At 40.2% G+C, this 13925-nt stretch overlaps 1 protein-coding gene across 1 annotated transcript; it reads right to left on the reverse strand.

Moving 5' to 3' along the window:
* Window positions 1–581: 581 nt before the first annotated feature.
* Window positions 582–3070, reverse strand: LOC141706068 (zeatin O-glucosyltransferase-like). The gene is made up of 3 exons (XM_074508898.1): window positions 2958–3070; window positions 2347–2558; window positions 582–793 (listed from the first exon to the last, which is right to left on the reverse strand). Exons 1-3 carry the CDS (start codon window positions 3068–3070, stop codon window positions 582–584), a joined length of 537 nt encoding a protein of 178 aa, XP_074364999.1.
* Window positions 3071–13925: the final 10855 nt, after the last annotated feature.

A 13925-nucleotide genomic window follows, 5' to 3' on the forward strand; every position in this document is an offset into this window, starting at 1 on the left:
CCGCGGGTTAACCGCATGAGCCCGCACAACTCGTACACGGTTATTTTCTTGTGCGGTTACGACTTCGGTTTTCCTCGATTCGAGCCCGACCCGAGCCCGGTTCGTTAATTAATAGGCCAGTTCAGTGTTACCATTTCGAGTGTCCAACCCGTGTGCGGCCCGGCCCGGCACGCACGGATCGCACATATGGCCTGGTCTAAATACAGACCTTTCCTGAAGTCCATGCAAATCAGCAAACATTGTAGACTTTTTTTGATATAATGCTGCCAACTATGTGATTGTATTAGCCAAATATTCAGAATTAGTCCACATTATTGTGGATGACTTGATCAAAGATATCAGATTTCCATGTGTTTGATTTTTCATTTTGTACCCAGGAAAGAGTTTGATATCAGTAAAACTCTTTCCCTGCACACTGACAGCATGTCAGCCTATTAGCAAGAAATTAATTGGATGTTGCTAATTTTTGAACATAGGACACGCATGTCATTCAAAATTTGAAAACAACTATAGACAATATCATAACTAATTACACTGAAATGGAGAACAGATTGTAATGTGTTTGATAAATGAATCCAATTTCATACGACTAACTCCGCCCTCTGCAATAGAATTTTAATGTCAATTCTCAACTCTGCAGCTCTCTTCCTCATTTCATCTCCTCCTTTGGATGCTAACAACTTTCTCACCGCTCTTTCAATTTGTAAAGATTCAACCAAATCATTCCGGTGGGTCCACTCTTTAACAACTCTGCCTAGTTTTAGTACATGTGTTTGTTGAGTAACCAGCTCATCTAAAACCTTAAGGTGTTAGAGGAAGGCCCCAATAGGATCATATATTTAACACTCCCCCTCACTCGAAAGCCCATTTATGGGTCGAAGAGTGGAACACCGGCACCCATCTTTGGGGTATTAATTGCCTTTAGTGTCCACAATAAATTATGAGAATATTGGGGGTGGCTGGGAATCGAACCTTAGTTCTCCCGCCAGCCTAAGCTCTGATACCATGTTGACAAAGATTGTGCATGAATCTGAGATTTTTACAGGTCCTTGTTGCATCAGTTGAGCAAGTTGCTCCAATTGTTGTTGTGAAAAGAGTAATCCACTTGTTCCAGAATCAGGCAATTGAACTCGAGCTGTTGCTGCCAGTTTTGGTGCGTTGAATTTCGACCATCTAGGTGTAGAGTTTTGCTGTGGTAGTCTGGGCTTGTTTGGTTCAGAAGGATTGTATCTAGAGTGCCATTTCGGAAAACCAACTACTGTCCAACATCTTTCTGCAGTGTGGTATTTCCCTTTGCAGGCTGTGCATGGTCTAGAATTATTTGTCTTGCTATACATAGCCATGACATCTGTTAATGGAGGTTTAAATGTGTTTAGCAAAGATCTCTGAGCCTCCTCTTGTTCAAGAGATGCACAGGCTGTTTCCACAGTAGGTAATGGGTTTAACATCAAAATGTGGCTTCGTTGGGCATTAAACTCATCACTTAACCCATTTAAGAACTGAAAAAGTCTGGATTCTTCTTTTTGAGTGTGGATTGTATCAAGAAGTTTACGAACATCTGGGTTTGGAGTAGCTATAGCCGGTAGAAGATTTAAAGAATCAAGTTCAGCCCATACAGATTTGAGAGATGTATAAAACTCCGTCACAGATAATGTTCCTTGTTTTAACTCATAAAGATCTTTATTGAGTTTATACTTTCTGCTCCCATTAGTCAAAGCAAATCTCCCTTCTAAATTAGCCCAAATCTCACTAGCAGATGTCATATACATGATAGATTGCTTAATAGTAGCTGACACATTATTTGTCAACCAAGCAATGATCATATTATTACAAGTTTCCCACATCTCTAGTTTATTAGGATCTTCTGTAGGCATTGGGACAGTACCTGTTATAAAACCCAGTTTCCATTTTGAAGATAGGTTGATTTCCATCGATCTACGCCATGCTCTGTAATCAGAAGATCCTTGCAGCTTATCCACTTGAATTGAGTTAGCGTTGTTTGAAGGATGAACAAACAACGGATCTAACATATCTTGGTATGTAATACGTCCTATAGACATGACTGACTTAAATGAATATTAGAGGTTAAGATGTTGAATGAATATTTTGCAAGAAGAAATGAGAACTTTGAGAGATCCCTTTTTTTTTTCTTTTTTTTTTTGAAGAAAGAGTTACTGAGATTTGAGAAGGTATATGATGCAGATAGATAAAACACTGCAACTTAAAAAGCTTGATTCAATTGGCACAAAGGTTCTGATACCATGTTGAGTAACCAGCTCATCTAAAATCTTAAGGTGTTAGAGGAAAGCCCCAATAGGATCATATATTTAACAGTGTTACTAGCACAGCAAGCATTTTTAGGCTGGTCAGAATGCATTGGCCATGTAGCAATAGGCACTCCCATTGTCATACTTTCCAGGCATGAATTCCAACCACAGTGACTCAAAAATCCGCTTGTTGATGTGTGGGCCAAAATCTCCAACCGGGGAGCCCAGTCTCTTACTATAATCCCTTGTCCAGCTTCAAATATTCTGTCTTCGTACCCCATTGGCAATTCATATTTTCTGACATATTCAGTAAATATATCTCCTTTATCCGCGTCTCTCAATACCCAAATGAATTGCGATGGCTTGGATTTGTTCATTGGTTAGACAAGTTGTTGTTCTGAAAGAAACATATATTACTGAATATGAAACTTGATTATGTAGCCACTTTAAGCATTTGTGCCGCTGCTGGTCTGGTTTTTCGCATATAGCTATAGGGTTGAAAGGTCCAATTGCCCAAAGATTCTTGTCAGCCTGTATTTTCTGGTGCAAATCAAAGTAATGGCCTTCAATTGCTCTGATGGTATTGTAAAGCTCACCAGAGCTGTTTTTAAGGTGATTTGCTTGTTTTCTCCCAAAATCCAACTACCTTCCATAGAAAGTAGCTGTTGAAGTACTTGGTCATCAGCTGCAATTGGTCTGCCTGCTAGATCCCAGTAGTAGGAAAACATAAAGAAAGAACTACTCTGGAAAGTGTACGCCTCAGCATTAGGTAAAGAAGTAAAATTTTGAACCACTGAGGCCATTTGATAGTCGTTAATGATGATAATTCTTCGTGTAGTAGTGGAAAGAGATATAAGTAGTTTGCTAACAGGATCGCGTAGGTGAATGGATGTTTCAAATGTTGGTTGAAGTTGAGAAGGAAATTTACATGAAGCATTGGGGTTTGGAGCTGGAGAGGGAAAATCTGTGATTTGAAATTCTTGAATGTGAATGTTATCATAGGCAAGGAGGTCCCATCCCTGGTGATGGCTGCTGGCTTGGCGTATATGAGTTGTGGTGCTAACGTAGTAGAGTGGTATGCTTTAAGAGGAGATGAGACGGGAGAGATGGAGAAGTTGACCCAAGTGGAGAGATGGAGAAGTTGACCCAAGTGGCCTTGTGCTAGAAAAGGCACCATCACTACTTGGGCATCCTTTGTCATTGCAGCTAGCTAGAAATATTGAAACAATTAAGTTGCTGCTGTGAATACAATCTGTGATTAATACATATAATCAAACAAATGTGTGCGTGAGTAAATGAAATCAAACGGAGGAAGAAAAGATATAAACAGAAGAGAGATCCTCGAGTCCAGTTGAAACTGTCTCCTTAAAGCTATTTCGTCTCTCACCGTATGTGCGAGTCGATAGCCTCCCAGGATAAAACGAGGTAGCGGCGGCGTTACGGATAACGAGCACCTTCAGCGAGCTTGAACGGGTACGAAACTATCACCGAGAGAGAGAGAGAGAGAGAGAGAGAGAGAGAGAGTTTTGTGTTTAAAGGCGAATATGTTTTTGGTGTTTCTAACCCTAACGCCTTAGAGGTGTTTATATAGGTGTAGATAGACTTGTGCGCTACTCTTTTCCATAATTAAATATCATTGATTATGGAATCGGTGTAATACTTGCAAGCTACTCTATTCCATAAATAATCTGAAACAGAATCAGATTAAATATATCAAGGCATACACCATATCAATTAATCTGAAACAAAATCAAATTAATTTATGCCATAATATTTGAGCCAAATTCTAATGGAAAATAATAATTTCCATTATTAAGAGAATATCATCATATCTCACACATCTTTTAGTCATAATGCTCAAAAATATGATTTACCAATATGGGACTTATACCCATATTTTCCAACAATCCCCCACATGGGTGAGATTGGTGATCTTAGTAGCACACACCAGACAGACAGACAGACACGGAGTTTGACTTGGTGATAGTTTCTTCGATCAGATATAGCATACGATAGGTAGAGAATGCTCCTTGAACCTTCGCTCGAGTAAGCATACCGACTTTACTGGTAGATAGTAGACGTGCTTGTCCTTGAACTGTTCGACCGTTTGTGTAAACGATGATATACTTATCACTATATCGTTTCTGACTCGTTCAGCTCTCATGAGTATGTCCATTTTGGCCATTGAACATCGTCCTGGTTCTGCAGAAGTGTAATAACCCCAATTTTTGGGAAATTTTTGTAACCCTTGTGAATAGTGTTTTAGCTGAATGAGAAAACTTTTCACGCCACACTATGTAGGGGTTCTGTTATGGATATTCTGGGATTTTATTAGTACTCTATGAAGTATATAAGTGTATGTAAATATCGTCAGAATCCAATTCCGAACACTTTGGTTTTTCCCGGAAATCCACAAGATACGGAGAGAATTGAGTATAAGGTAACAGGATAAAAAGGATTTAAATTAAAGGATTATAATAGAGGATCATAAAAAGGAATATAACGTATTGAGAAAGGTTAAGGGAACCTAAGTAATAAGATCCCGGGTATGATCCTTCAAACGATAAACGAGAACGAAAGTTAAGCGAACCGTACAACAGATCAGCGGTCATTAGGCAAACGATTAGGAAGCTAATCAAAGGGTTTAATGGGAGTGATGTCATCCAACCAATAGAAAGGAGACAAGGAAGGGAGGATGACATCATAAGGGTGAGGTAAGCATGACATGGAAGAAGGGAGGTGTGGTTGATTAAGGACCACACAAATTCAAGGGCAAGGTGGTAATTTGCTAAATCAAAAACAAAACCAAGCCAACCAACTAGCAAATCATTTCATCAAAAATCAAAAAAATCAGCCAAGGCATTTGTTCATCACCTAGCTCTCGGCTTTTCCCTTTTTTTCAAAGCTAAAATTCTCAAAATCAAGATCCAAGCATCCTTAATTGGTAAGAAAATTCCCTAACCATCTTTATGCTTAGTTATGGCTATATCATGAGTTTAAGCCATTAATTCTTTCTCTAGCTTCTCCATTTAATCAATGAAGAAGACAATGAATAGTGTTTTCAAGTTTTAACTTGAACTTTTTCTTATTTTTCTTGAAGATCCAAGCTTTCCTAAGGCTTCTCCAAGCTTCTTAAGGCTTCCTAGCTCAACCCACCACTTCAAGGAAGGTATACCAATTTCAAACCCTAGGTTCATATATATTATAAGTGATTTTGATGAGTAGGATGTTATTGTAGTTGTTGTTATGATTAGAGTTTGAGATTGGGAATGGTAGTGAAATGAAATGGTAATTTTGTGGTTTTGATTTAAAGAAACTTAAGAATGATTAAAGTAAAGTTTAAGCATAAGTATGAATGGTTAAATTGAATTGGTTGGGATTGTTATGATGTGATAAGGATGGGTGTTTGTTGTGTGTTGGATTTGAGGATGGTTTGTGTTGATTGTGGATAGTTTAAAAAATGGGAAATCGCGTAAACATAGCCGTCGTAACGTCCGATTTTCTTTGGACTGTTTTTGTGCATAGCATTAGGACCCGAGAACCCCCTGCTAAATTGTGACCACTGCCATGTTTAGATAGCTCATGTTACGAGCTTCGTTTTGATATGTAGTTCGTCCGATTCCGATTTACGGTTTAGGAGAAACGACCGTTTCAAGTAACGGCGTTTCGCGGACGAAACTTTTTCCCTCGCCTTACTTTGAAACATAGGTTAAAGACCAAAAAGGGTTAATTAATGTGTGAAACATTTATGGTAAGTGCGTTAGGCAGTTGGTAAGTCATTCGCGAAGGAATCGCTTTAAAACTCGTAAAGGTTAAGTTATTAAAAATGGTGGAGTCGAGGGTACCCGAGTGACTTAAGCGAATCGGTGAGCGTAAAACTAGCATTAGAGTCTAAGTTAGCTAAAGCATAGATTTACAAGTGATTTTGGTTTAATTCCAACTTACTTGTTGTTTATAGGTTATCAGACTCGTCCCGAGCCTTTCTCACCCCCAAGTCGCTCAGGCAAGTATTCTATCCGATACACTGTTGTTGTGATGTAAATGTATGTATATGCATTATCTTGTGATATTGCATGATTGTTATTTAGCAAATTCTTGCGATATATTGTAGCATGTGATATGGTATATATGCATGCCTGTTTCATATTCTTGAAATATATATTTGTTGATTCAGTTGATAATACCTATGCTAGAGGATAGCGGTATCTTGCATATACCCTTAGTATAGGGACCCAAAGGTGAAAATATTTTCTAAAACCGGGAGTCGAGGATCCCGAGTAGATTTTGTATATATATGGATATGGATATATATATATATATATTTATATATATATACATATATATGGTCATAGTTTTCAAAACTATTAATCGAATAAGGTTTATTCGATAACTTTAAACTTTATTTTATTATTGAATATTATTTGAATATTCATTCGAGGACTTATGACTCCTTTTAAATTATTTATTGAATATTATTTGAATATTCATTCGAGGGCTTATGACTCTTTTATATTATTTATTGAATATTATTTGAATATTCATTCGAGGGCTTATGACTCTTTTATATTATTTATTGAATATTATTTGAATATTCATTTGAGGATGTATGACTCCTTTATTTTATTTAATGAATATTATTTATAATATTCATTCGAGGTATTATGACTCAGCTTATTTTATTTATTGAATATTATTTGAATATTCATTTGAGGATCTATGACTCCGATTATCTGCTGAAATATATTCTTTATTTTATTAAAGAATAAGGTGTAAATAATCAAACTTATTTTCGATTATTCAAATAAAGATAATACTTTCATATAAGTATATCTTTGGTTATTTAATACTCGTTTCAAGTATAAGTTTTGATACTTCTACTTCAATTATTTTTATAAAGATTATTCTTATGGGAATATTATTTAAATAATAATATTCAGATATTTTCTAATATTCTGGGGACTGATTTACTTCATTAAATCAGCTTTACTCCAAACACTCTTTAAAGTGTTTTCGAGTCTTCAAAGTGATTTTTAAAAGTCAGAGCGGATCCCAAAACTCATTTTTATATTTAAGATCTTCCTTTTTAAGGGGATTTAAATACTTGCTCAAAACCTGGGGAATCCGGCTCTGTGGTGTATTTTATATTCGCAACAAGGTTGCAGATTTGGTAAATGAATTGATTACTTGCCCAACGTTCGGGAAGTAAGCCCCTCTCATTGAGTCGGCATAAGCGACAGGCCGGGGTACGGTCTATTATTGTGTAAGTGGCTCAGTGGGAGTCCATCAAATGCATAAGTGGCTGAGTGGCAGTCCAGCATAGGTCTTAATTATGACCAGGGTGATGATCAGTGGGGAATTCGTCCATCTACTAGTAGAAAAGGTTACTTATTGGTATCTTTGCCTGATCAGCGAGATATCGGGTTTATGCCAAAATTCTTTTCCTTTCCAAAATTCATTGGATGTTTCGAACTCTGTTCATACTTCACATAACAGAGGTTCCAGGAAATATTTTCGGGATATATATATATGTGGATATATATATATATCGGGACTAAATAAAGTATCTCATAACTTTTTCATTCAATAATATTTCAAAGATTGAATCTATTCAAGTCTTAACTTGTGGTCTCATCTATGGGATGTTTTTCTTAAAACTTATAATACTTTGAACGGTGGCAGTTCAAGTAACTTTATATGATATAAGTGTGGTGAAGTATTGGTAGCTTCATTTCTTGTTTTACTTATATCTAGCAAGTAATTATCTTGCATATGATAGAGATGCTATTAAGTATCCACTTAGATACTTATATTATTGTTATCACTATACATATTATCTTGCGAGCTGTAAGGCTCACTCTTGCTTTATTTCTTCATCACACAACAACAGTTAGGAGAGATGGCCAGACTCCAGCAGACCCAGCGCAAGCGCGTGGGAAGCGTCCCGCGTCTTCCCGCTGATATTGTAGCTGCTATAGCTGCAGAGGTAGATCCATTGTAGTTTAGACCATCTACTTTTGAGAATCCAATTATGTATAATTATAACTTGTGGCAGATAATGGCAATTAACTGTAAATTATCAAGTAATCATTTTGGGTTGTAATAATTTTAACTTGTGGATTCAAAGACTTGTACTTATTTCAATTTCATCTCTGAGACTATAACGAGTTGTGGTGTGTGTTAGTGTGGGGTCACAGCATGAGGGTATTTATTATTAATTAAGTAAAGTGATATTGTGGAAAGAAAGACCGTGACAACCCGGATTCCCGACCCCGGATCTGGGGGTGTTACAGAAATGGTATCAGAGCCAAGCGTTATAAACCTCAGAGATGATGCGACGATATAATAATAAACTCACAAAGATAATAAGAACTCTTGCCAAGTTCATGGTCGGACTACTTAAAGTAGTATTGACAGCTAAAACCCTTACGGGAACCCTTATAAGTATCATGATAGTAACCTAGCTCGTTTAATGTGTAGGCGCCTGAGATGGAGGACCCTGAGATGTACGAGCGTGAGCATGATGAGGCATTGCTGGATGTTGAGGATCAGGAGGAGCCTGAGATGGAGGAGGATGAGGAGGACCCCCCAGAGGAGCCTGAGACGGAGGTCATTGCTGTTTCAGATGAGGAGGACCCCTCAGAGGAGTCAGAGACAGAGGTTATTGCTATTCCAGATGAGGAGGACCCGGATGAGGTCCCAGTAGCTGAGGAGCGTGTTGGATCTATGGTAGTGTATGCTGGTATCCCTTTACCCACACTTCCGGTGGTCAGAGCCCCTACCCCTCCACCACTATCTTGGATTCCTGATGATGACAGCTCAGAGACCCATACTTCCGAGCCTAGGCAGACCGAGGAGGCACCCTCAGCGGCTCCGGATTCACCACCTCTTGACCCTGCCCAGAGGCAGTCTTCGTTAGCTCATGGATATGTTCAGGATGTTTTGAGGACCCGAGTGGCTGTTGCCGAGGCCCGACTGGATGAGGCCAGGAGGGAGTTGGATGCAGAGAGGGCGGGTAGGCGTACCCGAGCTTATGAGACCAGGGCTTCTATACCCCGATCCTTGAGGAGGGAGCTTACGGGGATAGAGCTCACGTCCCGAGCGAGACTCAGATCTCTCCAGGGGGACAGGCATGGTAGGATCTCCAGGCGGCAGGCCGACTATATCTTCCGTCGTGCGATGGAAAGGGTTTGGGAGCTGACCCGCTCCGGTGTGTGATTCAGGATTGATGATGGAATAGTCTAGTTGTCTAGTTAGCCGAGGCCTTAGTAAGAGCCAATTTTCCGGGATAGTTGACTTGTATATAGCATCCCTTTTTTTTTCTGACTAGACAGATAGACTCTTGTGTATCACTTTTGGGGCAGATGACTGTAGCACTGTTGTACTTTTGACCAGATCAAACTATGTATTCTCGCATTATGTATATATTTGTTTCCTTTCGGTTCAGTTCCATAGTGACGGAATCACTGTTTTATTATTATTATTACTGCACTTCGTATTAGAACTTTCTTAAAATAATAGAATTGCGATATACGTTCTCCCCATTATAAGAGCTGTGCAAGGCACAATGTTGTATATGATTGTGACCTAACGTTGAATTTTTTTCCCAAAAATTGTTTTTTTTTTATTATTATCAGAATCATGCCGCCAAGAAAGATTGGAACTAGGGCGAACCCTGGGTCCGAGGACCAGGGAAGCCATAATCAGGACAATAGAAACCAAGATCACAGTGAAGAGGAAGATGAGGATTATGTGGAACAGGATGACTCCCTGTATGAAGAGGAAGAGGAAACATATGATGTTGAGGGATTTGAGATAGAGGCTGAAGAAGGAGAAACCGAGGTTGAGCAACCAGTACCAAACCCAGGCATGGATCCCATGGGCCAGTTTATGCAACTCCTAAGACAGAATTTGGAACGTCAACCCAACCCACCCCCTCAAGGAAGTAACAATGCTGTGGCAAACTCTTTCAGGTCTTTTAAGTCCCTTAAGCCCCCTGAGTTCCACGGATCAGCCGACCCAGTTGAGGCAAGGGCATGGTTAAAGGAAATGGAGAAATCTTTTGAGATTTTGAGTATCGATGAGGCACAGAAAACTGTATTTGCTACCTACCTTCTGAAAGGAGAAGCTAACTACTGGTGGGAGGCCAAAAAAAACATGGAGACAGATGCTATAATAACCTGGGAGAGATTTAGTCAGTTGTTTCGGGGAAAGTATTTCCCGAGGTTTATGGAAAACCAGATGGAGCTCAAGTTCTTAGAGCTAAAGCAGAATAACTTGTCTGTAGCAGAGTACGAAGCGAAATTTACTGAGTTATCAAGGTTTGTGCCAGAGTTTGTGAGCACCGAGGAAAAGAAAGCTAGGAGGTTTCAGCAGGGACTGAAACCATGGATTCAGAATAGGGTGGCAATCCTTGAGCTTACGGACTATGCCACTCTGGTGCAAAAAGCAACGATTGTAGAAGTCGGAAGTGAACAGATGCAGAAGGAAAGAGAGAAGAAAGGAATAAAGAGGAAAAGTATGAGCATGGGTGGAGGTTCCGCAGGAAGGAGCTTCCCAACTAGGTTTAATCGAGGAGCAGTGTCCCTGCCAGGAAGGAACACTGGGTTTAAGCGACCAATGAGTGTGAGTGTGAGCCAGGGCGGCCAGAAGTCAAGAATGTCCTATTCCAACCAGTCTCGACCCCCATTGCCAGCCTGTAACAGATGTGGAAGGAACCACACTGGGGAGTGTAAGGAAAGGCCAGTAACCTGTTTTAAGTGCGGTCGGGAAGGCCACTATTCAACTAAGTGCCCATCATCAACCCCTGCCTTTGTTCCAACCACCAATTGTCATCAGTGTGGACGCCAGGGTCATTGGAAGAAGGATTGCCCAATGAACAAACCAGCAGCTTCGGGAGCAAGCAGGGCTGCTTCTAATAAGCCACCTACTGCGAGGACTTTCAACATGACAGTCCAGGATGCTATGAAAGATTCAGATGTGATAGCAGGTACCCTTTCTCTAAATTCAGTCAGTGCAATTGTTTTATTTGATTCGGGAGCAACTAAATCTTTTATATCAAAGGACTTTGCGCGTAAGTTAAGACTTAAGGCTAAACCTTTGATAGAACCCTTACAAGTAGAAATAGCCAATCATGAAATTATTCCTGTTAACCAGATTCACCCCGCCTGCGAGATAGGCATAGGGGAGCAATCTTTCAGTGTTGATCTGATTCCTTTTAAATTAGGGGAGTTTGATGTGATTTTGGGAATGGACTGGCTATCTAGCAACGATGCTCAGATAGACTGTAAAGGGAAGAAAGTTAAGTTAAATATCCCCGGGAAGAAAGAAGTTATATTTAGAGGAAAGAGGCAGACGCAGAAATTTTTGACTATGGCTCAGGCCAAAAGGATGCTACGAAAAGGAAGTGAGGCTTACCTAGCCTATGTGGTGGACACACAGAAGGAGGTGCCCAACTTACAAGATATTCCAGTAGTCAACGAATTTGAAGATGTATTCCCCCAAGACCTTCCGGGATTACCACCCGATAGAGTGATTGAATTTGCTATTGAGTTGGCCCCAGGGACGGCGCCAGTTTCAAAAGCACCTTACCGGTTAGCCCCGTTAGAAATGAAGGAATTAGCTATCCAATTGCAGGAACTCTTGGATAAGGGTATGATAAGACCCAGTGTGTCCCCGTGGGGAGCACCAGTTTTATTTGTTAAGAAGAAAGATGGGAGCATGAGGTTGTGCATAGACTATCGAGAGTTGAACAAGCTAACCATAAAGAACAGGTACCCATTACCTAGAATAGACGATCTGTTCGACCAGCTAAAGGATGCTGTTTATTTTTCCAAGATTGACCTGAGAACTGGATATCACCAACTAAAGATTAAACCCGAAGATATTTCCAAGACAGCGTTCCGTACCAGGTATGGGCATTATGAGTTCTTGGTAATGTCCTTTGGATTAACCAACGCCCCAGCAGCTTTCATGGATTTAATGAATAGAGTATTTAAGAAGTACCTGGACAAGTGTGTGATAGTTTTTATCGATGATATTTTGATCTACTCAAGGACTGAGGCAGAACATGCAGAGCATTTGAGGATAGCTCTAGGAATACTCAGAGAGGAGCAGTTATATGCCAAATTCTCGAAGTGTGAATTTTGGCGGAATGAAGTACAGTTTTTAGGACATGTGATCAATAAAGAAGGAGTATTGGTCGACCCCTCCAAGATAGAGGCGGTCTCAAATTGGGAAAGGCCAACCACACCCACAGAGGTAAGGAGTTTCATAGGATTGGCCGGCTATTATCGTAGAATTGTACAGGACTTTGCGAAGATCGCAGCCCCTTTGACACGACTTACTCGTAAGACAGAGAAGTTTGAATGGACGGAGAAATGCGAGAACAGTTTTCAGGAATTAAAGAAAAGGTTGATAACGGCTCCGGTATTGGCATTGCCGGATGGAAAAGGAGATTTTGTGATATATAGTGACGCATCGCACAAAGGATTAGGATGTGTGCTTATGCAGCACGGTAAAGTCATTGCGTATGCGTCGAGACAACTGAAGGAATACGAGGTTAGATATCCTACTCATGACCTTGAGCTCGCAGCAATAGTATTTGCTTTAAAAATTTGGAGGCACTACTTGTATGGAGAGAAGTGCGAGATTTTCACAGACCATAAGAGCCTCAAGTACATATTTACGCAGAAAGAGCTCAACATGCGCCAGAGGAGATGGTTAGAACTAATCAAGGACTATGATTGTGAGATTCTCTATCATCCAGGGAAAGCCAATGTGGTGGCTGATGCCCTTAGTAGAAAAGAAAGACTCAGAATGATAACGACCTCGGAAGAGTTGATAAGGGATTTTGAGAAAATGGAAATAGAGGTAAAGGTAACCGGAACCGGAACTGAAAAGCTTTTTGAGATCTCAATGCAGCCAGAATTATTGGAAAAGATCAGATTGTGCCAAGAGAAAACAATGAATGAAGACAGAGAGTCAATGACTGGAGAAGAGATCCATACTGAGAAAGATGATAAAGGGATATTGAGGTACTCCTACCGAATTTGGGTTCCGAATGTTCAAGAACTTAAAGATGAGATTTTGGATGAAAGCCATAGTTCAAGGTATTCCATTCACCCGGGAAGTACCAAGATGTATAGGGATTTGAAGGAATATTACTGGTGGCCCAACATGAAGAGGGGCGTAGCAGAATGGGTAAACAAGTGTTTGACTTGCCAAAGAGTAAAGGCAGAGCACCAGAGACCCAGTGGACTTTTGCGACCCCTGGAGATTCCCGAATGGAAATGGGAACAGATAGCGATGGATTTTGTTGTAGGCTTGCCAAGGACGAAAGCCAATCACGACGCCATTTGGGTAATTATAGACCGATTGACAAAGTCAGCTCATTTCATTCCTATCAATGAGAGATACACAGTCGATAGACTGGTGGACATTTACCTTAAGGAAATAGTAACGCGACATGGAGTCCCAGCGTCCATTGTCTCAGACCGAGACCCAAGGTTCAACTCCAGATTTTGGAGGAGCTTTCAGGAATGTGCGGGGACCAAGTTAAATATGAGTACCGCGTACCATCCCCAGACGGATGGACAGAGTGAAAGGACCATCCAGACACTAGAGGATATGTTGAGAGTCTGTGCAATAGACCTTAAAGGA

Source organism: Apium graveolens, chromosome 2 (genome assembly GCF_009905375.1).
Source record: "Apium graveolens cultivar Ventura chromosome 2, ASM990537v1, whole genome shotgun sequence".
Lineage (NCBI taxonomy): Eukaryota > Viridiplantae > Streptophyta > Magnoliopsida > Apiales > Apiaceae > Apium > Apium graveolens.

Coding starts and splice junctions, on each gene's coding strand:
- LOC141706068 (XM_074508898.1), bottom strand. CDS start 3,070: ATGGCCTCAGTGGTTCAAAATTTTACTTCTTTACCTAATGCTGAGGCG. Junction 2,559..2,957: donor GATCTAGCAGGCAGACCAAT/TGCAGCTGATGA, acceptor TGTCAGAAAATA/TGAATTGCCAATGGGGTACG. Junction 794..2,346: donor CCAGCCTAAAAATGCTTGCT/GTGCTAGTAACA, acceptor TTAAGGTTTTAG/ATGAGCTGGTTACTCAACAA.